Source organism: Melanotaenia boesemani, chromosome 2, assembly GCF_017639745.1.
Source record: "Melanotaenia boesemani isolate fMelBoe1 chromosome 2, fMelBoe1.pri, whole genome shotgun sequence".
NCBI lineage: Eukaryota > Metazoa > Chordata > Actinopteri > Atheriniformes > Melanotaeniidae > Melanotaenia > Melanotaenia boesemani.
Genome location: NC_055683.1, coordinates 2,620,351 through 2,647,702, shown reverse-complemented (window position 1 = coordinate 2,647,702; position 27,352 = coordinate 2,620,351). Strand labels below are relative to the sequence as shown.

General features: G+C 40.5%; 1 protein-coding gene across 3 annotated transcripts in view; it reads left to right on the top strand.

Annotated features, from left to right (window-relative positions):
• The first annotated feature begins 2,547 nt into the window (after positions 1–2,547).
• The window catches only part of smg1 (SMG1 nonsense mediated mRNA decay associated PI3K related kinase), a 57,314-nt gene continuing 32,509 nt past the window's right edge, over positions 2,548–27,352 (top strand). Inside the window, exons 1-23 of one of the 3 annotated variants that reach the window (XM_041972640.1) lie at positions 2,548–2,794; positions 7,575–7,723; positions 8,983–9,135; positions 9,284–9,420; positions 9,685–9,743; positions 10,873–11,086; positions 12,500–12,625; positions 12,736–12,808; positions 14,459–14,556; positions 14,732–14,905; positions 15,618–15,839; positions 16,111–16,212; positions 17,907–18,197; positions 20,173–20,303; positions 21,766–21,927; positions 22,034–22,152; positions 22,277–22,364; positions 22,486–22,587; positions 26,032–26,172; positions 26,264–26,490; positions 26,619–26,818; positions 26,925–27,086; positions 27,185–27,339. In XM_041972640.1, the coding sequence (XP_041828574.1) occupies positions 2,718–2,794; positions 7,575–7,723; positions 8,983–9,135; positions 9,284–9,420; positions 9,685–9,743; positions 10,873–11,086; positions 12,500–12,625; positions 12,736–12,808; positions 14,459–14,556; positions 14,732–14,905; positions 15,618–15,839; positions 16,111–16,212; positions 17,907–18,197; positions 20,173–20,303; positions 21,766–21,927; positions 22,034–22,152; positions 22,277–22,364; positions 22,486–22,587; positions 26,032–26,172; positions 26,264–26,490; positions 26,619–26,818; positions 26,925–27,086; positions 27,185–27,339 (3,362 nt within the window). In that variant the 5' untranslated portion in view covers positions 2,548–2,717. Of the gene's footprint in view, positions 2,795–7,574; positions 7,724–8,982; positions 9,136–9,283; positions 9,421–9,684; positions 9,744–10,872; positions 11,087–11,267; positions 11,368–12,499; positions 12,626–12,735; positions 12,809–14,458; positions 14,557–14,731; positions 14,906–15,617; positions 15,840–16,110; positions 16,213–17,906; positions 18,198–20,172; positions 20,304–21,765; positions 21,928–22,033; positions 22,153–22,276; positions 22,365–22,485; positions 22,588–26,031; positions 26,173–26,263; positions 26,491–26,618; positions 26,819–26,924; positions 27,087–27,184; positions 27,340–27,352 lie in introns of those variants that run through there. The other 2 variants (XM_041972645.1, XM_041972646.1) reach the window with 2 other exon arrangements.

The following is a 27,352-nucleotide window of genomic DNA, read 5'->3' as shown; positions in this document are numbered from 1 at the left end:
TTTATATACAAATTTTCCACATTGCCTTTGTAACGGGCACTGGAACCCCAAAACCCGTTGCAGCAGATAAGTTGGAAAACAGAGTGAATGATCGCATGGGAGACGTGGTTAGTGTTCTTCCAGAATCTCTCAGCTTATGAGAAAAATAGCAACTCACAGTCTCCCTTCGCCACCTACTGGCAAACTTGTTTTACTGCATCTCTCTTACTGAACAAATGTCAGCTATAAATTAAGCATATTTCACAGGAAATAATATAATATTTTGCACAAAACTCAAGTCATTCCAACAAAAATAAACACTTTGTGGGCACACATTAGTGGGCATCACACCTTCATCACATTTGTGACATCATAAAAGTCTGATGTCCAACATGCTCATTCATGTGAAGCATCTATGGGCAGAGAGAATTGTTCGGAAACAAATACTGTGAGTTCTATCCAAAACATTTACTAGAATTTGCACTGACTGCTCAGGTTTATCATTTTTTTTAATCTATATTTTTCCTATAATTTTTTAATCTTGTATAGTAGATTTTATATAGGTACATATTTTGATTGTTTGTCATTCTTACATGTTGTGAAGTTTTGTAAGATATTGTAAGAACGAGCCAGTCTTTTGAATGGCTCTTTGAAAGGAACGGCTCCTCAAGATCTGGCTCCTTTCAAAGAGCCATGAATGCCATCTCTACTGGCTGCCACACCACCTAGCACCTCCAGTGAGAGTGATCAAACAACAGGCTGATGTCTGAGACAACACCGGCGGAAACACAGGACCTACACCAAGTTACGGCTCTGAAAGAGCAAGCTGGAGATCAAAAGATTAAAGAAGAGGGAGGAAAAGTACAGAAAAAGCTGTCAGAGGCTGAAGTTAAGGTTCACAACATTCATTCATTCATTCATTCATTCATTCGTTCATTCATTCATTCTCTACCGCTTAGTCCATTAACAATAACAACAGGGAGACTTGTGTCTCCATACTATTACAACTTTTAATGGTGGATATTTTTAAATTTAATTTATAACGTGAATTATGTTATTGGCTAAAATTTACAGCAACAACTAAAAAAGTTACAATGGTAAAACCTTTCAATCAAATAATTCTGGTCACTACCGAAACACAGGCAATTTAGTAAAAAATAAAATATATTTTAATACCAACAAACATTTCATGATTATGATTGTTTAGGTGTATGTCTAATTTCATCTGCAAAAAATTCTGAACACATTATAGTCAAATTTAGAATTTTTGCAAATAAAGATGATTATTTTATTAAATCCTAAAATATTAATTAAATTTTTTTTTAATATTGACACAAATTTATTTGGCTGTAAAAACCTTATAAATACATTTTAGAAAAATGGTTTGTACAGGAGAAGATTAAACAAAAAAAGCAAAAATAAATATAAGTCTTTTATTCTAAATAACAATTAAAATTTTGGTCACAAGAAAATTTGGGGCAGTTGAGTTATTAAGACAGTTTGAAAATACTAAATCAAAATTGAGTGTTCTTTTACTAAATATGTATCCCTTAGACATAGTGGATCAGATATATGAAGTTTTCATAAAATCGAATACAAACTTTAATGAAATTTCAACTCTGAATTTGACCCAATTCGGTAGAATGGTCCAACAATGGAAAAATAATAATTGTAACCTATATGGAAATTATCACAAATCCTTTTATGATCAGAAGATTTTTTCTTTTTTATTTATTTGAACATCTGCTTTTATGTTATGTATCAGACTGAATGTGTCTTAAAACAGAACCTCAGAACTTTTTATACAATGAAAGTGGAAATAAAACAAATGTCCCATTAGAAGAAGTAAAGTAAATTATTGCCTCTTTGGCATGTTTTTCTTAAGAAATACCAACATATCAGCATTGTGGCTGTGCTGTGTCTGTCAGCTCAGTACGCTGCTGTGCTGCGGGTGTGAAGCATTGGTTCTGATCACTTTTGTTCCCCACATGCAAGCTTCTCTATAAACGGCAGTAAAAACACAAAAAAAGTTTTGCAAATCAGGAAACTCAACAGGAAAAACAGTATGCATTTTTTATATTTGCTTTCATTGAAAATGCATTGCTTAATGTTATTAAAGCTTTTTTTAACAGTAATAGAAATATTAATGTTTATCGTACTAAAAAAAGAATATGGCTAATACCTAGTTATGTAGCTGCACAGATTTATCCTTCATCGCCTGAAACATATCCTGATGCTGGTTTTCCTCTACATGAGGTAGGGTGTGAAAACTGGGGTCAGCTGCAGTGCACTCTAACATATCTGTCCGATAACTTGCTCAGGAAAGCCACCTTTATAGAAGTCACTGTGGCTAAGTCATCTTCATTATGCTCTGCTCAGTCATGTGCTTTAGGGGCAGTATGAGGGATGCTGTGAGGTTGTGTTCATCACTGAGCACAGTGGCGGCTGACTAACAGACACACTCACTGGGCTACTTACAGCCATTAGGCGGGTTAATACTGTATTGGTGGTAGGTGGCGGTATTGCATCACAAAGCTGGTTGTCAAATGCCAGTAAACGGAAGAAGAAGAATACGACTGCGAAGAATCGAAAGCAGAAGAAGACGACAGTCGTAAGCTAGCTGTAACGACAAGTTGCTAACCAATTTATGAGACTTGACATAGCATAACAGTGAACAGTAACCATCAGGAGAATCTCGGTTACCGCTGCCAACAGGTCATGCAGCGCTCTAAAAGGTAATGAGCCGTAAAGCCACGGGGTCTCGGCTCAGCGGCGCCCACAAACTGCGGCCACACTGGAACGACTGGCAGCTCAGGTTGGTGTTTCGCTCTGGTGTAGGATGGTCAAAATAAAACGGTGACTGTCGGGGCCTTCGCTGCGTTGCCGTGTTGACTTGTGGCCACATGGGCGGCAAATGCTCATGTATCGTCTCTTCGTAGCGTTAAATGATCCCCGCGGCTTAGCTTTGTCTTCTTCTCAGCATTGACATAATTTGCCTCTCAGTGTCCAGCAACACAGACGATTTTTTCCTTGCTCAGCTGTTAATGAATTTGTCTCGTGGACTGTAGAGCCTGGCGCTAACGTTGTTCAAAGGGCACTGTAAGTGGCGTTTGGCCACGGTTAACTGATATTAAGAAGAATACGTTATACGTGTCTCAAAGATAATCAGAAAATGTGATTTTGAAATAAAGAGTTCTTAACGAGCAGCGGCAGCCATACGTTAGCCAAGTCGTGAGTTTAGCTCGTTAGCATAACTGCACTGCTCTCGCGCTCGCTAACAATGCTAGTCAGCAGAGGGAAGACACCACCTTCTATAATATTGTCTATTTAACAGTTGACTTCCGGAAACATTTTAAAACCTCTATGTAGAGATGTATGGAAGCATTTTAACCTTTTGAGTAGATAATAACTATTCAACACAGAAATGCCCGAAGCACCACATTCTGTGGTGTTGGGGTCATTGTCGAGATTTCTTTGTAATTTGGCAACTGTATAAAGGCCCCAAGTTCACAGTGTTAGCAATTTGTTTAGAAATCATATTATTTTTTATCTGGCAACGCTGACATAAAATTATTTAAACTTTTAAGAGCCTTAACCTGCCTTTACCAACTGTCTCGTCTCGTTGTTTCAGCTGATGTGTGAAACCGTTTTACGTGATCATCTTTTTTTCCACTGTGTGTCATAAATAGTCATAAAGGAAACGAGGAAGGTGGTTTGAATATTTATGGGTTACATTGCATGTTTTGGTCTTTGAGCTTCCCAGTAGGCTCTTTCAGGCTGGGCCTGTGGATATTTCCAAATTGTTTATGAATTTTTATAAAAAGCCCCAAAGTTCAGATTTTCATATTTCTATTCTCCGGCCAGTATCTGTGTCTGTCTCATGGTTGACCCTCTGACGGTACGCTCCATGTCTACAGGTTACTTTCCAGGAGTTAATATTGTATACTGGATGCAGTACTAAATCAACCACTGTTTTCTGACTCCAGTGTTTTCCACTTCCTCCCTCTCTCCTTGTCAGTCACTATTTTAGATAATCAGTTAACTGATATTTACTCAGTGTTGGATGAAAAAAGAGGGAAATATCTTGTTGATCAGTCTCTAGTGCAGCACGTCTGGAGGGTCTAAAGTTGTTGCTGCAACAGTAACTTATTAATATCAGTGATTAATATTCTGCTTTCGTCTTTGAAGCCTTATTTTATATTAGAAAAAGCAGGGTAGAATTTTACAGTGGACGTCTACCAGCATTTGTTTTATGTACTTTTTCTTACATGCTTGTATTTAGTCTGATCATGTTAAGGAATGTGATCACTGAGCTGTTAAATTAGGTTAGTCATCATTGTAGTAGTGACAACCATATATATGTATAAATTGAAATGACATAAGTGTTTTTTTTTTCTTGATTAATGTTATTTAAAACAGGGCAGACGTGCTTCTAAATTTAACTACAGACCTCTCTGTAAACTCTGTATTGTTTTTACTTTGTCAGCAAAGTAATTTCACACCCATGAACAGGTCTGGAACATTGTCTGCTAGTGGGGGGTTAATACAAACAAACAAAAAAGTCCCATTTAAAAACAGGAGTCTGGATTAAATCCTGTTTCATTGCTCCCATGTTAATGTTCAGTAAAAACCTGCGCCTTGTCCTGAATTCTGTTCGGATCAGTGCACTCCAGTTCAGTTTAATCATGGTTAATATTCTTTTTAGATATAGGTTAATGTATTTTAAATTAAATCAGATTTACTTGTATGGCACATTTAAAAAAAACAAAAAAAAAAACAGAAGTTTACCAAAGTGCTAAACAATTATCAAGAGCAAAAGGTTTACAACAATAAAACATTTATAAATACAGATGAAGTAAAAGTAATGAAAATTTTTATTTTTTTAAAGATTAAGAAAACCAAAAGGCTTTGAAAAATGAGTTTTCAGTTTTGCCTTGAAGATATTTATGGAGGCTGAAACTTTAAGAAAGCTTACGGAAATCACATGATCCCCCTTTCTCGCCCTTCCAGATGCGGGAGCAGATAAGATCAGCTGATTTCATCAAAGACATCTAGTTGTGGAATACTATATATGCAAAGGAGATCAATAATGTAAAGCGGAAGCTGCATCTTCTAGAGCTTTAAAGCATATAAAAGAATCTTAAATTCAATGTGATATTTGACTGGAAGCCAGTGCAGACACAGAAGGTGATGCTGTCTCGTTCCTTGTTCCTGTTAGGAGCTGCAGCATTTTGTACCATCTGCAGACGAGACTGACAAACGCCTGAATAAACGGTTACACAAATCGATATATCGAGTATACTTGATGTATCCTGAGACATTTTACGTGGGATATATAAAATAGAGTATAAACGCTCACAGCAGCGTTTTAAGCATCTTTGTGGGATTTCCTCCGTAGCGCTCTGTCTGCTCACCACACGCTAACGTGCACTCACCGTGTGTGTGAGTGTAGCTCACCTGTCATGTTAGCGACACGACGAAACGTGAGAATTAAATCGGAACAAAACAAAATCAGCGTGTTTTTAAAATAAAAGGACAAAATATAAACCTGTTCTAGAGGAAATGAAACCCTAGATTACTGCTGTTAAGATCTGGTGCAAAATAGAAGAAAAACTAAATAAGTTCATATTTGAATATAAAATAATTGAATGAAGACATATTTAAGATATTGCATAATTATAGAAAATAAAATTAACTTGATCTTCTCTGGGTGGCGGGGGTTGATAATATAATGGTCGGGAAAACACTGGTTTTTATTTAATGTTTGTTCAGGTCCCTTCCCCTAAATCCTACTGGTGTCCTTTTATGCTGATAGTGTTTAAATCACTTACGCAGTGTTTTAGAAGAGGTTTCTAAACATGGAGATATGTCTCGTGTATATATAAAACACATGGGGGTTAGGGTTACAGGCCGCAGGTTGAATGCAGTACCTGGCTGAATCAGGGTGGATGTAAAGGGAGAGACTGTTGTGTATCATCAGTGTGAAATAAAATACTGTATTTTCTAAAAATAGAACCAAGGTTCTCTTGGTAGAAACTTTTTTTTTTGTCTTTTTAAAACAACGTGACAGCCATGAACATGTTATTGATGCTTTACTACATTTAACAAATTGTGTTTGAGTCTTTTCCTGTAGTTTTGGTCCAGCTGTTATATGTCATGTTTAAACGAAGAGCTGGGAGTGCGGCACGGCGCTCTTCTGCAAAAGCAGAGTAAAATATGTCAAAATACTGCCCTTCTTAAAAAATATGAGTTTTGCAGCGTGGTCAGATCACTTTTGCTTTTCAAAGTGCTTTAAGAAGACGTAACAAAGTCTGGTAAAGCTCTGCAGTCACTTCGCCTGAAGCCTACTACCGTTCATAGATCATTAATAACCAGAGAAACCATGTACCAAAATATTTACTCTGTCTGAGCAGAAAGGTGGGATCTGATGGGCAAGAATTGCATTTCTTTTGGTTTATTTGTCCCTTTTTATTAATAATTTTTTATTAGTTTATTTTATCAGGGACTATGCAAAGACACAGAGGACATGTAGACGCAGTGATGTCACAAAGTTAACGCAATGTAAAAATGAGACATGTCTCTGATACATTTAGGGGTTAACGTTAGAATTACTATGAGAAAACATTGCTATTTTAATACTGTTTCATTTATTGAGACCACATTAACGCTGAAAACTGCCGTCACCGTGGTGATCCGCGGTGGAGGTTGAATTTATCGAGTATCCGGCCAGTTTCACCTTGGTCTCAGTTACTGTGGGAAACATGAATGTTATACGTATAAAGTTATGATTTGACTGTCCTTAAACTTAATATACACTTTAGAATTTCTTAAATGAAGCACAAAGACAGTTTAGATTCGTAATTATGTTGATATGAAGCCTTCATTTTTATTCTTGGTATAGACAGTTGGGACTAAATTTAAAAATGTTTATCATCTCCGGATATTGGTGGTGAATGTGATCGGAGTGGACTAAACTGGTTTAAGGATGTCACTGTAGACGTGTTAATAAACCCTAAAGATTAATTGTTTGTATTTTTTAACATACTGGAACGCTGTACAGATGTCCAGCTGGTAGTGTCTCATTCCAGTAACGTTGAACTGGGTTCATTATTGGGTTTAAAAAAAAAGAAAATCAGGAATAGAAATGAAAGTTTTCTTTCAAAAAGAAAGTTACTAACAGCCCCGGCTCACTCAGAGAAAAGTACCTTGATTTCCTGTAAATGGTGTTGGTCATAATAGTAACACCCAGCTCATTATTCTCCAGACAGACGACTGTAATACCTCTCACACCCTTTTCAGTTTTTTTATAGAATCCAGTACTGCATGGGGTAAGGTAATGTGTGTGTGCACTCATCCTATTCTACTGAAACTATTTAGCCAAGCTGCCAGATTAATCTGCTAATTACTGGAGTGACAATTAAACTGAGCAAAGTCCTGAAAAATTCAGCCTCATCAGGGATTTATGAACTCTTAAAGATCCTTTTCCTCCTGCATATAGAGTTAAATAACGACACCAGTGATGACCTCAGTGCTGTACTTTTATGGGACAATGAAGTAAATTTTTCCTTTTTCTTGTATTTTATTGATGTATTCAGAGTTGACAGTGTATCATCCAGCCAGGACGAGGTGAAGTCCAGGGAGCTTGGTTCTGGACCCTTGTATGACGTATTGCCCTCCAGGTGCCCTGAACAGCCAGCTGTGCAAAGTGATGCCTACGCTGCTGCAGATGCACATCAGGAGGAGGGTGAGGTCTCTGATGGGGTCTTCTGGTCCATCTGAAACAGAAATTATTAAAGTACATTTAGTTTCTTGTGAGACAGGAGATTAACCCTTAAAACTCCACTAGATCTCTAATTCCCCCGAGCGCTATCGCTTGTATTCTCATCAATATCTCAGCAGCGGTGGTGTGTATCTCTGTGGGGTAAATGTGATGGATAGCTACCCCTTAGCTGATCTATGGAAGGTTTCCAGGCATTTCTATCCCATCCAGGAAGTTTACAATCCAGCCACTAAATGTAGTTTTATTCAGAGACTCTATCTGGTAAATCCACAATGATCCATGATAACAGCATTATTTATCACATTTCACCATAAAAACATCACCATCACTACTATGTTGCTAAGAGACCTCTATTTAGACCTGGACATGATGATGAAACCACTTCCTGTCAGACTTTCCACCAATCAGAGAGCTTAGATTGACGGTAACGTCCAATCAGGAGCAGCCAAAGATCAACCAGTGAGCAGAAAGTTCTATGTGTGTGTGAAAAGAAGAAAAATAATGCTCCTCTATGGCTGGAATAAAGCCAAGAAGACGTTTCTGATGCACGGTGGCGCCACAAAGCAGCTGAGCTGGAGTTGGTTTAGTGAGGATAGCAGGTAAATAGTAGCAGGAATAACTGGAAATGAGGAAAAAGTGGAAACATGGAAATAGTTTCTGTTGTGTGTTTGTTTCAATAACAATATTTTTTCTCCTGAAAGCCAAAACTTGAGAGAACGATGAGATGAGAAAAGGTTTGGTCACTGTTGATCTGTGTGTTATTTCTACAAAGTTCTGTTAGTAATAAATTCTGCTTTCTTCTTCTGGTCGGCCTTTATGCTGCTACATCTATTCATACATTCATTTTACATCATTTTACCTCCCAGTCTGACAGCTGGAAACATCATGTCTGGATGATATTAAAAAAACAAAACAGGTGTAACAAGAAGTGCTAAAAATGGCTTGGAGTTTTAAGTTTTTATATCTTTTGGATTTTATGTCATGGATTTAGATTATTCATGTCTTCTGCTTTGAAGCCATTGATGGTGATTTTGTTACCATCAGAAATTTTATAATTAAAGTAGTTTATGGTTTAATAGGTTTTCTATGAAGTGGGATTGTGGGAAGTAGTCGGGATAGTTTTAAGGCAGCAAACTGATAAACGCCAGAGTGGGTGAATCTTCCTGCGAAACTCTTTGTGTTATAAATAATTAGACTAAATCTGACCTGTTTGTGCTCCGTAGGCGGACATGAAGCTGGTAAAGGTGTCGGTGATACTACATTTGGTTGGAAGTCGCTGGGGCAAGAGTTGAGGCCCAATGACGTGACGGCGGATTTGACTTCTTTTCAGCATGGAAATCGTGCTTTAGCTTCAAAGGAAATGAGGAAAACACAGGGTAAGCCGAGAGAAAATTACCATGACATCTCAGAAGGATTTAGTTGTGGAAGATTAATGTATAGTTACCGACTTTAAAATAAAATAAAATGATGAGCATTTTGATCTACGGGAATCCGTTAAGTGAATGTTTCTCTGTGTTGTTACAGACAGAGGATTGGCTCACTCAGAGGAGTCCCGACTCGCCAACCTCCTCCGTCGAGTCTCCAGGGAGGATGACCGCGACCGGAGGTTGGCCACCCTAAAACAGCTGAAGGAGTTCATCAGCCATGGCGAGAGCAAAGTGGTCAGTCCACTTCATCTTCATGTTTTCTGATCACACATCATCCTACCAAAATTTAAATGAGTCTTTCCTTCTCTTGGCCCAACAGTTTAAGATGCTTTTCGTTCACTGTGCATCAAGCTGGGTCTTTTTACTGTAGTTCCTTGAATATAGAATCTTAAAACACAACGTAGATGCATGAAGGGTTCATGCAGTATTGATGTGGATATCTGTTTGATTTAAGATAACCTATTAATGTCTAATCAACATCTACCTTCTCTCCCACAGACCCTGGTCAAACAGCTGGACACCATCCTCAGCACCTTGAATGATATTTTGAATGAGAGGTAAGAGGAAGCTGTGGGAAAATGTTTTATTGTTTTATGAATGTACATAATAGGGTCTGAAAAATGCTTACACAACTTGTCACGAAAGTCAGGATTTATTTTGTAAACCAAGCGGAGTAGCTTTCCTATCATTCCAGATAAATTATGTGAATAATTTCCTGTAAAATGTGTTGGGCAAGACGAGACAGGTTTATTTGTAAAGCACGTCAAGGACAAGTTAGTTCAGAGTGCTTTGCATAAAACATTAATAGCAGTGTAGGGTGCAAAAGAATCATTAAAACAAACAAACTAAAAGAATAATAAAAAACAGATGGTACTGGACAGTAGTCTAGTCTGCTAAAGATAACTGCATACATCTTGCTGAGACATCCGTCCTTTAATCCTCGTTTCACTGTCTTAATGTGATGCTGAAATTCAGGTCTGAGTCCAGGAATACTCCCAAATTTCTGGCTCAGTTGTTGGTTTTTAACATCATTTTTTGGAGCTGAGTTCTGACTTTTAATTTTCTTTCTTTGGCCTCAAAAACTATTTTTACAATTTAGTCTTCATTTAATTGAAGAAAGTTCTGGCCCATCCAGTCTTTAACTTGATCCATGCATTTGATCAGCGTTTGGATCGGACTGTAGTCTCCTGTTGGGATGATGATGTAGATCTGTGTGTCATCAGCATAATTATGGTAAAATATAGTTTGTCATAATGTGAGCGAGTGGCAGCATGTAGATATTGAACAGCAGTGGCCCGAGGATGGAGCCTTGGGGAACTCCACAGGTTAATTCAGTTTACACAGGTTTATTGCTACCTAAAGACAACTTGATCATAACTGGGCAGTGTTTGAACATTATATAGAACCTTTAACAGAAAAATGGTTCTTGATAAGTTATTTACCAAGTTGTAGATGAACATTCAGTTACTTTTTTTTATGTGACATAAAAAAGTTCTTAGAAATCTTTAGTAGTTTCATAAAGGGAGTACTTCCTGTAAGAATGTGTCTGTCTACCCTATTAGAAACGTTAATATGGGTTTTTTACCTTCACCATTTTACTTATTTTCCACAAAATATAGTTGTAATACAACCTCTGTTCTGTCACGTTTTCTGAGATGTTGCCTTGTCTCCATGTTACTTCTGCAGCAGTAAGCTGTTGTGGGAGTTGCGTCAGGAAGCAGCAGCATGCTTAGGTCTCCTCTGCACGGTGCTCAGCTACGAGGCTGAACGCATCTTCAAGTGGCTTTTTCTCAAGTTTAATTCAAGCGGTCGTGACGAGGTGAAACTGCTGTACCTGGTGGCAGCGCAGCGTGCTTTGGAGGCTGCAGGCGAGAGGAAGGCCTTCTCTCATGTCATGCAGGTAATTGAAACTTCCCTGAAAGTGCCTCTATTATCAAAACTGAAACCATCATTTCAGGCTAATTTATTTTAGTGAGTCCACAAGGGCAGAATTCAGTCCAGCATTTTTCACATACCACTTTATTTTATATCGAATCCTCTCAGATCAGTTTCTTCCAGAAACAAGCAGAATGAGACTCCTCTGCCCTGAGCCCCACCTCCCCATCATGCAGGCTGCCTCTGATTGGTCACTGTCTGGGAGCAGTAGCCAGGAGTGTGCACTGTTTTCTTCATAGAAACAGGGTCAGAACTCGTAAACAAACTGAAGAAATATAAATAAACAATGTCAACACAAAACATACAGCTGTACATGTTCAAGTTGGGTTTGCCTTGAGTTTTCAGTATCCATGTTACAGGCTGGTTTGTCGATGCCGAGGCGTTTTGTTAGCTGTTGTGGTCAGTAAGGCACCTTGGACACCTTCGTGGTGGATGGCCCTTCATCAGAAGAATCTCTGAAAAATATAAAGATATGTCATGAGATAAAATAAGATTTAATCAAACCAAACCTCTGTTTCAAGGAAAAATGTTCAACAGTGGAAGAATAGGGAAAGTAATAAAGCAATAAACAAGAAATCTGAGACAAAGATTAGAAAAGAGTTCACAAACGCTATTACTTACTCCTCCTTTCACTGCCTCATCTTCCATCTTCCACAAATCTCCAGAGGAGTTTCCTGTCCCCAGTAGAGCTACTGGACATTTATTTTTCCAATATCTACAAAGTTATTACCAATAAAATCTATCAATATGAGAACTATTGCAAAAAAACTATTAATAGCAAAGACAAACTTTTATTTTTAATTTTAATTTTTTTATTTAACCTTTATTTAACCAGGTAAAAATGTTTGAGAACCAGTTCTCATTCATCTAAAGTGAAAACACACACAAAAAAAACATTTCAAAACACTCTATCGATGCTAACGCTGTTATTTACGGCACAGTTATTATTTACCCAGAAATGCACTTGAATGCAGTAAAAGTACCACTAAAATACCATTATAAAATATTTTTATACTACTCTAATACTCTAAGTAAATACTAATACTCGAAACTGTTGTTTTGGGGTCTATTAAGTTCACCCTTCCCCACACAGGTATATTGGTACATTCGAGTACCGTGATACATCATCTATGATTGTTAAGCTCAGCTTCTTCGCTTTCAGTCTGTTGGTTTTACATTCGTAGGTCAAACGGTCGAGGAGTTACAGGAATTTGAATTGCGTGTGATTTTGCTGTCGCTGGTGGAAAAATCAGGCTTCAGGGTTCATTTTCCTGGAGCTTGGTACCAGAGTCGGAACAGAAATCCATACTTGTGGTGATTACATAACATGCAGTGTGATTTGTAAAAGTTGAAGCTCACTGACTGTGCTGTGTTTCAGCTGGTGATGAGCAACCTGCAGTCCATCCTGGAGAACGTGGACACACCAGAGCTTCTCTGTCAGAGTGTGAAGTGTATCCTCCAGGTGGCTCGCTGCTACCCCCACGTCTTCAGCACCAACTTCCGGGTGAGATTTCAGCGGCCATCGTTTCAGGGCAGACACTCGTCATGCCAACTAAGACGGATGAAAACATCTTGCTCAGCTCGTTGAGGTTTCTCCATGTCGTTTCTCCACAGGACACAGTGGACATCTTGGTGGGCTGGCACATTGACCACACACAGAAACAGTCACTCACACAACAGGTTTCAGGTCAGTTGGAGTTCCCATTAAACACCCATTTAATGCAGAAGACGTATACACAGACGGTTTCGCCCGTCTTTAACGTTGGTTATGCGCCTAATTAGGTCCATTTTCGGGGTGCTTAGCTATCCGTCGCTTGACGCAGAAGACGGGGCGATACCACCGGAAATTGTGCTGAGCAGAATAACTGACGTTCGACCAGCAAAAGAAACAAACCAGAGAAGAAGAAGAGGGTCAGGAAGGGTTGTAAAAAGCAGAAGAGGAATGAAGACGAGCACAACTGTAGAAATTGCGTGAGCTTTTGAAGAAAGGATGTGCGAGGGTATGTTGGGCGGTTGGAAATGACTTCATACGAAGCATTACCGCCGCCACCGGTGTCTCAAACTGACGTTCGATCGCGGGAGTGAACTCTGAACTAAGCACTGCCCTTTAGTGGAGGAACTGGCTAAATCTGACATGGTCATTTAAAGTCCCATTTCCTCTAGAACAGCTTTACACTTCGTCCTTTTATTAAACAGTCTGATGCTATTTATCTGGTTTCCATGATGCCATGTCACAGCTGCTGTCTTTGTCCTCAGCAATGACAGGTTTCTGTCAGAGGACAGAGTGCACGTGTCAGAAAACATGTCAGTAAGCTGAAAATCAGACAAAAATATGAGTTTTCTAAATTTCCTCAGGCAGGTGGAGATGGAAGCATCTTGCTCCAGTGAGGAGCAGATGGAGGATTTCTCCTGCTCCCGTCTAACGTTGATAGCGTCACAGTTGTCATGGCAACAAGCCGGACAAGCTGGATCATTGAAGGATTTTCTGACTGGTATTACGGCTTTAAATGGATCCAGTATTCTTTGTAGGTTTTATTAACATCAACACGTTGCCTGAGATCTGAACTGAAACATTTAGAGCCACTGCACCCAATGAAACTGTTTCATAAAAAGTCCTGAGGGGTTTTGTCCATCACAGCATTTCTGGCTGTGAATCTGCGAAACACTGTATTGTTATGGTGCTTCAGAAATGCATGTAGATGTGTCCGATCGGGTTATTACAGTAATCTGATTACTACCAGAAATCTGATTTTGATTGTCAAGTAAATGCACAAGTGTTTTATTAAAAAAAAACAGTTATCTGAGAATGTCTTCACTATTCAAGAAATAGAGGTGGTGTTACACAATTAGCTGTAAATGAATCGATATCAAATCCATTCAGATTTAATCGAAATCTAATTGAAAGGCTGTTGTGAATAGAAGCGAAATTGATTCAGGAGATTAGTGACGATACCCAGCCTTACACGGCAGTATGAGAACATTCAAAACCGATGCCGCTGTCTATGTACGTATTAAGTACGTATTATGTACGTATTGTGTACATATTATGTATGTATTATGTACGTATTATGTACGGGTTTAATAACTCGAATAACAACATTTTTCTTCATGGTGTTTGCCTTTTGTTTTACATACATGTGGTGGATTCAGAGAATATTGGGGAACCCTCAAATGTCTGCTTAACTGGTCAGGAAGTAAGTTTCAGTAGAAAAAGAGTAAAAAGTGAGGTGATCCGTATGTTGTGAATCTACTGTAACAAGGGATTGTGTGTTTGGGTGAGCAGACACGACGGTCTGATGGTTTTCTGTTTGCCACATGACTTTCTCTCTGTGTTCAGCCTGGTTACAGAGTCTGGAACAGTTCTGGGTGGCAGACCTGACTTTCTCCACCACCCTGCTGGGGCAGTTTCTGGAAGATATGGAGGCGTATGCAGAGGTGACAGCACTGATCTTCTTAGTGACCTCCATGTTTATCAGGATAAATCTGGAAACCTCTACAGATCTTTCTACAGCTGCTGTTAGAATGAAAACTGTGACAGTAAATGAAGTCACACACACACACCTCATGTCAGTGCTTTAGTCCATGTGTTGACCAGCTCTGCTGTGTTTAGGACCTGAGCCATGTGGTGTCAGGTGAGGGGCTGGACGAAGACATCCCCCCTCCCTCTGTGTCACTGCCCAAGCTAGCAGCCCTGCTGAGGGTCTTCAGCACCGTGGTCCGCAGCATCGGAGAGCGATTTAGCCCAGTACGAGGGCTGCCGATCACCGAAGCCTACGTCACTGATGTAAGGAGAATTTATTTCAAATATATAATAAGCAACAAATAATCATACATTGATGGACATAAATACGTAATAAAAAATAATCATAAAAAGGCAACCATACCTGGAACTACATATTCTATTTACATATCCAAAACGAAGTTTTGAGTCTTGAGTGTAAGAATAGTAAGTTTGTATGATCTCTGTATCCTGCCGTATTGCTTTCTTTAGCAGAATGAGTAGTGGAGGCATTGTACTGATGTAGTTGTTACCCCAGACTTCTGCACAGTGAGACACGGAGGAGCTGATCACCAGTATCGTATGCAGTGATCTATCCTTCAGTTCCTGTTTTGCTTTATTTAATACTGTGATGCATTTTGAAATTTTGGTTTGTACATTTAATTAATTAGAAATTATTTAAAGTTAATGAGAAATTAATTTATTTGTGATTTTTAACATATTTCATCTATCAGCTCCTAAGAATGTGATTTCTGTAACTCCATCCAGCTGTATCTGTAACAGTAGATTAGTTCTATGATTATCAAAAAGTATTGTTTAATAATCATATTTTTTCTGTCCAACCATGCTTGTAATTTATTCAGTTCACTATTAATTGCTTGTGTTAGGACTTGCTTTTTATTTGTTGGTGAAGTTGCTTCATTTTTCATGAAACCAGCTGCGATATTTCACTGCTGCTGCAGGAGCATTATCAAGCTGCTGGTTCTGTTCTCTGAAGGTTTTAAACAGAGTTCTGGCCTGTGTGACGGCGGCAAAGCAAGTGCAATTCTCTGAGGCGGTTCTGACGGCGGGGAACGAGTGTGTAGGGGTGCTGCTGGCCAGCGTGGAGCCCTCCGGTCAGCTGATGGACGCTGTCCTTGCCTATGGCCTGAACCAGCTGGACTGCTGCCAGGCCTGCGGCTCTGATTACAATCTGGCAGTACTCAGTCTTCTCACTTTGGTACGATCACTCTTCATATCACACCTAAAGCGTAGTTGTTGATGTGCTTGTCCTCTTTTACAGCAGACATATTCAAAGTGTCGTTGACCTCAGATTGGGCAGCATGCACCCAGCATTTGGTCTACGGCTTTATTCCATGTTTTCTACCCTTTTATGTTGTAAACAGCATACTATTTGTATTTTTGATACTATCCTCACTGTTAGAACCATGCAGTTTACTGTTCTTTCAGTCCTGTCTGGAAGATGTAGATGAAGTTGTGTTTTCTTTCAGATTGTGGACCAGGTAAACACCAAGCTGCCTGTGTCCTTTGTTGAGAAGCTGCTGACGCCGGACTCCCAGCTTCTGAAGCTACGATTCCATCCAGAAAAAGAGGTGATGGTCTTAGAGACTGAGAGAAGATGTTGCCACACTCTAACACGAATTCAGCCAGTCCTCACAGATTCTGCACATTCTTGCAATTTTGTCCAATCCCAGCAACTTTAGTTCAACTCTGACAAATCTCAGTGCTTCTCCATGTTACCCGAGTCACATACGACATCAAATTTACTTCCTGTTTCAGATTATTAATGCAAATTTTGCATCTGCTGCATGAAAGCGCCATGGGGCTCCATGCGTGACACTTTCCCGGCGTTCAGGGAGGGGTTTAGTCAAACAGTCTCACATACAGGCCACAGCTCCTCCAAGCAACCAGCGGAGCCTTGAATCCCGACTGGGGGCTTGTTGCTCCATGTCACCTCCTCTGTTCCCACCCACTTTACCCATCGGATAGAGTCTGGAAATGCTTTCCTAATGATGACCATGAAAGTGACAGTGAATTATTTGGTAGGGCGTACAACATTGTGGTGGAAGACCAACAAAAAAACGCCACTGGAGAAGTTATAAAATGCACAAATAGATGAGAAAAATCACCATGAGACTTTATCATCCACATCTGCTGTGAACAGGCTAACAAACCCCTCTTTTTCTTTTTGTGTGCTGGCTGTTTGAACATTAGTTGCAGCTTCGAGAGCACTCTGCTGAATGAAAAAATACTTATTTCAATAAAGAAGGTTGAAATCTATATCTAATGTTATAAATTTGAGGTGCTTTTCCAAGGAAACAAAACACTAAAAACCACCAAAGCTTTTCACAAAAAATGTCTCAAAATCCGCCATTTGAGGTCAAAACAATCACAAAAAAATGCTCTGAAATCAGACTGGTCGACCACGTTGTTACTGGTTTATGTGTCAGTATGTTTGGCCTTTATTTACTAATGAGCATTAATCTGTTACCATATATTAACCCCCACTTTATCAGACATATTTACCCACCAGAGTTTAGCGTTTGGCTGTGGAAGGCTGGTCCATGCACACTGGACCACCGTGTGCATGAGAATGTTCAGACTCTGTAGGTGAGAAACGAGTTTTTGATGGTTTATGTAGTGCTGGGCAACAAGTTTTTAATCACATGAAATGTTTTATTAATTGCATCGTTATGTGCACAATGTTCTTTGTCTACTGCTCTTTGCAGAAAATGCAGTAAATTTAGGTTTACAAACATTAAACCAGCGGTCTTCAACCTGCGGCTCCAGAGCAGCGAGCGGCTCGCTGGACCTTCCACAGTGGCTCTTAATACACGGCTGAAAATGCTAAAGACCTAACTGATGTTTTTAAACATAGACATAATAACAAATGCAGGTTTTTAACATTTTTTCCTTCTTTTCATGGAATGCATTAACGTGCCCAGCCCTAGTAAATATATATTTCTGGACCACATTGAATTGCCATATTTGCTCAGGTATTGACTGCCTGCAGGTTAAAGTTTCTATTAGGACTTAAAAAGAGACATTTCTGATAAAACTGCCAGTTAAATTTGAGGTCACAGCTGCAGGGAGGCTGGTATTCCTGTTTACCAGGACAGGGACAGGTCAGGATTTTTGTTTCTCTTGGGGCCGTTTGACATCAGGAAAATGGAAAAATACGTTTATATATTTTTTTATCCATATGTTCATGTATCTCTGTAAGATGTGAATAATATTTCCTTAAAACTTTGCTGTGTGTGTTTCTGTGTGCTCATGCACTGCACAGGTGATGTCAGCCGTGCACGGTGTATATCAGGCCTTGCTCAGCCTCAAAAACATTCCCACGCTGGAGGCAGCCTATAAGATGGTCCTGGGCGAGATGGCGTGCGCTCTGTCCAGCCTGACGGAGAGCCTGGGTCCTGGTGCTAGAAACCAGACGCCTGCCAACTCCTGCCCCAACATCCAGCACCCCGTTTTTGCTTCCCTCAAACTGCCACTGGAGAAGGCCCAGTTCACCCTCCTCTTCAACCTCAGCACCCTCACCACCATCGGAAACACCAAGAACTCTCTCATTGGGGTGAGCCAGTCTGTTCCGGTGTCACCAGCAAACACCAAGCTGATGTTTGTAGTGTTAAAGATTTTTTACCTGTAGGCCGTCTGTAAAGAAGCTGAGATGGTCTGAGCAGAGGTGAAATGGCAAACATTACCAGGATATTTTCTGTCATTTTTTACCTCAGTCTAGATTAGGGCTGGGCGATGTGGCCTAAAACTGCTATCCTGATATTTTTGGGCTTTATCCCAATACACGATATACATCCCAATGCTTTTGAAATCTCCTCTAAAAACACTGTGTACACATTAAGTTCATCATTATCAGCATAAAAAGACACCAGTAGGATGTAAGTTGGCCCAGTGAAATTTATCTTTGTGATTTTTCCCTTTGAACAAGCTATTTATTTTAAGCAGGGACCTGAACTCAAACATTTACACACAGGTGAGCTACGCTCCCACCAGCAGAGAGCGTGCACGTTGGAAATCTGGTTTAAGATCAGCTCTTTTTTAAAAAGAGCAGCTGGAGGAGGTTCCTGCTCCGGTGTACTAAGAACTTCATGTCCATCAGGAAACACGAGCAGCTGAACAATCTGTCTCCTCATCATCATCACCATTTCTGAGGCAAATTACTGCTTAAAGCGGCTGTCTCGCATTTAGCTCCCATCTCTTAAACTAGCTAGATAGCTAGCTGCAGGCTCTCTTTCCTTTCTCCCCCCGAAGCAACAACATGTGTCCAGGAGAGTTTTCTAGAAGGGGGAGTGTCTGCTGTGAGTAAGAGAAGCTAAACGACAGATGAAGACTCTTTAAACACTGCTGTGCCAGTTTGTACTCGATGTTTGCAATATAAACGTTTCATGTATCACATGTAAAACTTCTTGGGATACATCGGGTATATCCGGAATATCGTCCAGCCCTCGTCCAGCACTCTCCAAACGGATTAATAAAGTATTTCTATTATATTCTGTTCTATAATCTGGGTTTCAAAAGAAAGCTGAGACATGTGAGATTATTACAAAAGTGTCAAGATGTGTGTTAATGTGCATAAATTCACCTGGAACACAGTAGAAAATGTAAAAACAAATCACATTAATTTCAGTGAAACCAGAGGATAGCAGCCCAGTTCATCAGTAAAGTCTGAGGAGGCTGGTAGTAAAGTCTGGCCTGTTTTCCAGGTGTTTTAATAGAGGTCTTACACAGGTAAATATCTCAGGAAGCCATCAGCCGAGGATGAGGATGTTGATGATGATGATGATGGACAATATCAATGGTCAGAGTCAGGAGGATCCAGGGACAGCCCCACATTTACCTTAGAAACACCTTGAGGACCCAGAAAGAAGTGAAGCCTGAGCTAGTCTATGATCACTATAAAAAATCCTTCATCTCCATGGAAACCAGCAGGACCTTCATGGTTCATTTCAAACAAAGAGTCATAGGAGAACACGTTAGCAGAGTTTTTAGAGCTGGAATCAAACCTTTCACCACAAACAGCAACAGTAAGACCTGGTTTGTGGTTTCTGTCCCACCGTGATGAGACAGACGTCTCTGTAACTAGAAGACTCTCTGCTTTCATGCGACTCCTTGTTTGTGTGGAGAAATGAGCAGAAGCTGGTTTTCGGCTGAAAATGTCTCATGGTTATCAAAGAGATGGCAGCTGTCAGAATGCCGAGCTAAAAGCTTAGAAGTGGTGATAGTTAACTGCTGTAGCTGTAGTCAGTTTTCTTCTTGTAGTTCTTGCTGCTGCTCATTCCTTTATTTTAAATAAAAATGTGTTTCTCCAAGGGGGGGATGCATTATCAGTTAGCACATATTAGCTTCCTTATTGGCTAACACAACTAGTAAATTCTAAGGTTATCAGTTCTAATGTTGATTATCTCAGTCGTATCTTTTCTGTAGGCAGTTGCTTTGGGGCACATCTCGTATGGAAAGCATTTCCTCTGACATGAAATTAGCTGCTTTATTTATGTCCATGTGTTTGTTTCTTTCTGATGTGTTTCATCCAGATGTGGGCATTGTCTCCTACGGTCTTTGCTCTTTTAAGTCACAATCTGATGCTGGTTCATGCTGAGCTGGCGATCTACTACCCGGCCATCCAGTATTCTGTACTCTACTCCCTCTATTCACACTGCACCAGGTAATTCGCACACACGTGTGGCATGGGGGGATTTACACATCTGAGGACTCATTTCATTCTTGTTGACCTTCGGCTCAAAGTCTGGTTATTAGAATTTGCTGCAGTAAGACTTTTCATGGGTTAAAGGTCAATCCAGTGTCCCCTTCTCAACCCTACAGCTTGATAGGAGCTGTCAGGATGACCACTGGTTTCTGATCCTGTAAAAGGCCTCTTCCCTCTTCAACATGAACATTTCTGGATCAAGGGACAGAATTGGGATTAGTCCTGAGTGTGAGCACAGATGTGCACACACACAAAACGGAAAGAACAGTTGGAACATTTTCTGTCTTTACTCTTTTGCAGCTACTCAATTTAAAAAATAAAATAATAAAAAAATAATAAAACATATTTTTGTGTGGTCCAGGTTCGGTTTTTAAAGGTAAACCTGGACTGTTTGTTTTTGTGGATGGAGAGAAAAAATTCTGAACTGTATTTTATTTAAAAATAGGTTCTTGGAGACATCACTGAATGCTGATGCTGTTGTATTAAAGTGGTGAATTTAACTAAAATTATGTTTGTTAGCCTTATAACCATCTGCACTCAAGTTCCTGTTAACAAATCCAGCCTGAGTAGTTGTAAGAAGTTCACATATGCATTAGGTCTGTCTAAAATAATACATTAAAGGCAGTAACTAATTTATATAATTAATTTTGTTTAAAAAAAAATATATATATATATATATATATAATCGCAATTAATCGCATTGTTACACGCAAAATGTCTCTTTCTTTATCCACTAGCTGCAAATAAAACAAACAAAACAAATACCACATCAAAACTACATACAACACACACACGGGCCTTCACAAGGATACCCCCCCCCCTCCCCCCAGTGAACTTCAAACTGCTGAAAACCTGCATTTGCATGTGAGCCGCATTAATGTCTTTTCTGGATCCAAACACCATCAGATGATGTCACAGTCTCTTATAAGGGATTAACATTGACTCGGACATTGACAGCACCTCAGTCTCTGTTTTCAGTGACGTGCGAAGTAAGGCGCATGTCACTAACGTTGTTAATGTTGGTCAGCACCTCTGCATGGTCGGTGAACTAATACACTTACTAATCCAGCCAATAGCAGTATTTCCTGTAAATGCTGTGTTCATTTTCATTGCTGCGGCGACGTCCAGCTCTGCCCGTCTGCCAGTCCCGCCCACCTCCCTCAGCGATGACCTACAGGGAATCAGATCCTGGTTTTTCATAACTTTCTTAAAATGAATGATGACAATAAGAATGTTAATGATAATAAAGATGGACAGGATGGCCGTTCCAAGCCTCTTGCCACATTCCTCATGTGAACGTAGTTACCTAAAAAATTGATGCAGACTATGAATGAAGACGTGATTCACAAAAAAAAAAAAACAAAAAAAAAAAACAACTGCAGCTAGTTACTCTTATTTAATAACTTCCTTCTCATTGCAGACACGATCATTTCATCTCGTCCAGCTTGTCCTCATCGTCCCCCTCTCTGTTCGATGGGGCTGTTATCAGCACTGTTACCACGGCAACAAAGAAACATTTCAGCACACTGCTCAGCCTCCTGGGAGGGCTGTTGTCAAAGGAGCACCTCTACACAGAGGCCAGGTTTGTGTACACACACACGAACAAACAATGAAATGTAGGAATAAACAACATTTGCGTGTTTGTTATGAAGTCACGTGACAGATCTTTTTAATATTTGTGTCTTTAGGAAGCTTCTGCTGACCTGGGCTCAGGAAATCTCTTTACTGATGATGAAGTCTGACACCTACAGCCCCCTTTTCTCTCTGCCCTCCTTCAGCAAGTTCTGCCAGGGCCTGCTGGATAACGGTGAGTTGTCAAAGAGCTGTTCATCTCGTGGCTTCCACGATTATAGAGTTAGTCATTTAAAAGGATTTTATCGATAGGATGCTGTAACTTCTTTTTTTTTTTCTTCCTTGTCTCATGGGAACAGCTCTGCATGAGGATCAAAGCGTCTGCCTTCAGACCTGCTACAGTTTACAGGTCCTCTCATCATCTCTGTCTACCCAGCTGCTGCAAAGGTGAACATTTAAACCAGACCATAAATCAGACATGATTTCTTTTTAGTTCTGTGCTTTCCTGCAGACCTGCAGAACAACTCCTCTGTTCTACAAAGCTCAGTGTACATGTGTTTCTGTCCAGGTGTGTTGATGTGTGCAGAGTCCAGTTGGTCCACTCAGCTGTGAGGGTGAGGCAGGCCTATGCCAAACTGTTCAGAACCATACCCCTGGATGTGGCTTTGAGGTAAGACTCCCTGTCCCACTCAGGCCAGACAAGTTTATTTACATAGTGCATTTCATACATCAGAGTAGTTCAGTGTGCTTTACAGAATGGAAAGAAGCTGTGAGAGACATAGAAACAATGCAGATACAATTACAATCTTGTTAAGACATAATTACGAGTGTGCAAAAATCACATTAAAATAAATAAAATATATAAAATAATTAAATAAAAATTATTAAAAGCAGCCTCAGTCTAGATACAAAGTTACCATGCAGAATTCATGCATAGGGGCGTAAGAAAATAAATGTTTTTAAACTGGATTTAAAATTGTTGAAAGTTTAATCTCCACTGGCAGTTTGTTCCACTTGTTTGCAGCATAACAGCTAAATGCTGCTTCTCCATGTTTAGTCTGGACTCTGGTCTGGACTCTGGTCTGGACTCTGGTCTGGACTCTGGTCTGGACTCTGGTCTGGACTAGTTGACCAGAGTCTTTGGATCTAAGAGCTCTGCTAGGTTTATATTCTAATATGTGAGATGAACTATTTTCATTTTATAAATTGATTACACTAATTAAGGCAGAAAAAGTTTCATACTGAAAAACACTTAACTATTGTTCCGAGATCTTCAAACTTTAAAACAGGTCAGTTTGACCCGTAACATAACAGGAGGGTTAAGGGGGATTAAGAATAGTCTCAATTGACTTAAGGTTTGTGACAGTTAGAAAGGATATTAGCTAAATATTTCCTTATAGCTTCTTTTACTGTGGACTGATATAAACCCCAACAATCTCTCAAAATTTGAAAAGAGACCTGTACATTATCTTTTTTCCATTTCCACTCAGCCCCGCGGCACTCATGCTCACAGCATGGGTCTCGTCACTCAGCCAGGGCTCAGAACTGGCTTTGAGCTGTCTGAACTTGAGTGGATCCACGGTGTTCAGGACAGTCTGGCATGTGACATGAAACCGTTCATCCCCGGGGATGGTGTATTGTTTAAAAGAGGTAGAGAACTAAACGGCAGTGGAGGGGTTAAAAACACGAGAGCGCTGAGACGGAGCGTACTCTGACAGCGTTACTGGGCAAAGAAAGAACACCACAGACACATGGTCAGAAAAATCAGCGTCACAAATCTCCAGATTCAGAACAGGCATGTATGTTAACACCAAGACAAGTGTACGGCCACGCTCCTGAGTGGGCGCTGACACGGACTAAAATTAAAAGAGTCAGTAGGTTTGTCCTGACAGCACACATGATTGTTAAAACCCCCAACAGTAAGGAGAGAATAATACTTTGTCATGACTTCAGCCAAAAAGAACAGAAAAGTCATTCATAAAATTCTTATTGTATTTTGTAGATCACAGCACACAGCAGGGTGAGTGCAAACCAGCTCCAATAAAATCTGTTCAACGCTGGAATAACCATGTGCAGGGAAACCTCTTTACACCTGTACATACTTCTGTAAACGGCGGCCACTTCCCAATGTGTGTGGCGAGATGTTTAAGTCCTGTGCATGCGTGCCCAGTATCGATGTATATCGGGACCCGGGTTAAAAATAATACATTCATTACATTACTAACATAAGTTACCATGGAGACTCATTCTGTGGAGTTAGCGTGCTCCAGGTCAGGCTAGATTCCAGGATCTATTTAATTTCGTCCCTTATTACAGTCAGAAGTCACCACAAATGGAAACCAATATTTATTCCACTGCTACACATTTTTATCACATTCACTGTCATAATTTAAACACTTGTGATCATTAATTAAAGTCATTTTAGATGATTTTGCAACCATTATATTAAGTTTTCCCATAGACTATATGTGAAATCTTATAAATGCACATGGAAGAGTAGCATGATTTTCCTTTATTGAATAATGATAAAAGTTGTTAAAATATGAGCTCAGTTTAATACTGAAGTCACACCATGCTCTACAAAATAAAAGCATGGAATCTGCTGTATGTAATGCTCCCCTAATGCCTGCACACTGAAACAAATGCAGGACAGATCCAGACACAACAAATTAACAGACGCCTCCCTGCAGGTCTGGATACACACACTATACAGCACAAACATCATAAAACACCAAGTCTATTTAAAATTAATTCCTTTGCAGTTGCTGCTCACATTTAACCTAAATTAAATGCATGCACATTAACCAAAATAAATTAGTTTAAGACATATTTGTGTCTGACCAGCCGATCACTTTCATCTTTCGGGAAGATGGCAGGATTGTCCCAGTCTACCTTTGGTTGGACTCCGGGGGTCCTTTCCTTCCTCAGGCAGGCCACGTTGTAGAGGACAGCACACGCCACCATGTTGTCCCATGTCCTTCCTGGGCTAACCCTTGTCCTGGCATGGATATTATTATATGCCTGCTGAGCTTCCTGAAGTGTCAGGAGAAAAGGCTGGCAGGTACCCCCTCTGTCCACCAGCAAGACACCAGTGAATTTACCTGTGAATACAAAATGTCCTCATCACAACCTCATGAACCCAGCCATGATGTGAACAGTGATTAGTGACAGAGGTTGTGTGGCTCACCTTGTGATGGGGCTGCTAGACTGCAGACGTCCGAAAGACTCTGGAGTCATGGACCGAGCTAGTCTGCTTTGCCATAACATTGCTGATTAGCCAGTCAGCTTTGCAGACCATCTGAAATGATAAAGACTATTAAACTAATCAATACACAGCACATGCAATGTAATGTCTTCATTAATGGACAATATCAAAAAGTCTTATTCACCTGAACATTAATGCAGTGAAAAGATTTCCTGTTCACAAAGTCCCCCTCATGGGCGCCTGAGGGAGATGTTTTCTCTCACTATGATTGTCAACACCAGTCCTATAATTTGTCATTTATCTTACCTGCAATCCTATAAAATCATGTTTGATGCCGCAGTCTTCTGTAGTCACGGAAGGAGATAAAGACATCTGATCGTTTCACTCACATCTGCAGTCAGTTTTACCTGCAATTTATCGGATTCATTATCAGAGGACAACTACGTTTTTAGAAGCATCGGTTAACAGTTTGGATTGTAATTGAAATGCTTCAGCGGAGTAGTGAGTGTGTATTTGTCCACTACTTTGCCACGCTTTTGCTCTTTGTTTTATGACTGTCGTGGTGTTTCCCATCTGTGTATTTGGTCTTTGACGTCTTCATATGCTTCTAGGAGGTTTTCCTGCTCTGACAGAGTGAAGGATGCTGCTTCATTGCCATGGAAGATCAGGGATTCTGTAACAGATCACAAGCACTTATGCAGCTTTCTTTCAAAGAGAAATTGAGCTGGTTAAACTTTCTCAATAATCCTGGAAATAAAAGAGCTTTGAGAAATGTTTATAGTTCATTACAGATATGCACCTGGAGTTGTTTTTTTAAGTGGAGTGGCTTAATGACAGGTATCTTGGAAAAATGACTGATGCCTGACTGAATTCAGTCATGATGACTGCCTTATTGATTTTTTTTAACAGTAACCACAACCATTCAGAGATAAGAGAGATATCCCAGGCCATCCGCCACCACATGAGCCGCACGCCGAGCAGCACCTTCCACCCCCAGGACTTCAGCGACCTCATCAGCTTCATCTTATATGGAGTTCTGCACCGTGGAGGGTACTCCCAAAAAACCCTTAAATGTTAGAAGAACGTTGTGTTTACTGAAGGAATGTTTTGCCTCATAAGCTCCATGTTTCTTCATCCACAGGAAGGACCCATGGCTGGAGCGTCTTTATCACAGCTGCCAGCGGCTGGAGAAGCGGGACGGCCGGGGAAGTGTAGACGGGAGCAAGGCGGATGTGGTGCCGCGGGCGCTGCTGAAAACCGAAGCGGTTCTGTGGCAGTGGGCTGTTTGGGAGGCTGCACAGTTCACCGTGTTGTCCAAGCTCCGCACACCTCTGGGCCGAGCTCAGGACACTTTCCAGACCATTGAAGGTGAAGTTTGCGCCCTCAAAAAGGGGGTGGAAATATTGGAGGTCAAGATGACCATTAGATCTGCATCTTAGCCTCATGGTCACCAATATTCCCTTTTACGTGTTTTTCTTTGTGGTCTTGTGTTCCAGGGATGATCCGGAGCCTGGCTGCACACAGTCTGAACCCTGACCAGGATCTTGGAGCCTGGGCTGGTACAGGAAGTGATGGAGACAGTCACCACTCCAACCAGCTCCGCCTCACTCTACTGCTTCAGTACTTGGAAAACCTGGAGAAGCTCATGTACAACGCCTACGAAGGCTGCGCCAATGCTCTCACTGCTCCACCGAAGGTGTGGAAAACAGAAGGAAGCTGAAAGCAGAAAACGGTTGGATCAATGAGTTGTAAAATGGTTGTTGTCAAAGTTATAAAACATATTCTTTTTGTCTGTGTTTCAGGCCATTAAGACATTTTTCTACACGAATCGTCAGACGTGCCAAGACTGGCTGACGAGGATCCGTTTGGCGCTGATGAGGGTCGGTCTTCTGTCTGGCCAGCCCGCAGTGACCGTTCGCCACGGCTTTGACCTGCTCACAGAGTTTAAGAACAGCAGCTCCCAGGTCAGTGAATGCAACGCTCAGCTCAGCAGCCTGAGCAGACAGGAAGGAAAACGGCAGCTTTTCTCAGCTTACATGTCGTGCTTTTGTTAACTCACAAGGCTCCAGAGCTGGAGGTTCCTCTGGCGTTGCTGGTGGAGGCTCTGTGTGAGCTGCGCTGTCCTGAGGCCATCCAGGGCCTGGCAGCCTGGAGCCTCCTCACCTCTGGTAAGAGTCTGGGCTGGTTGTCATCAGTTGCCCTGCAGGCTGAGGGACGGTGAGTACACATC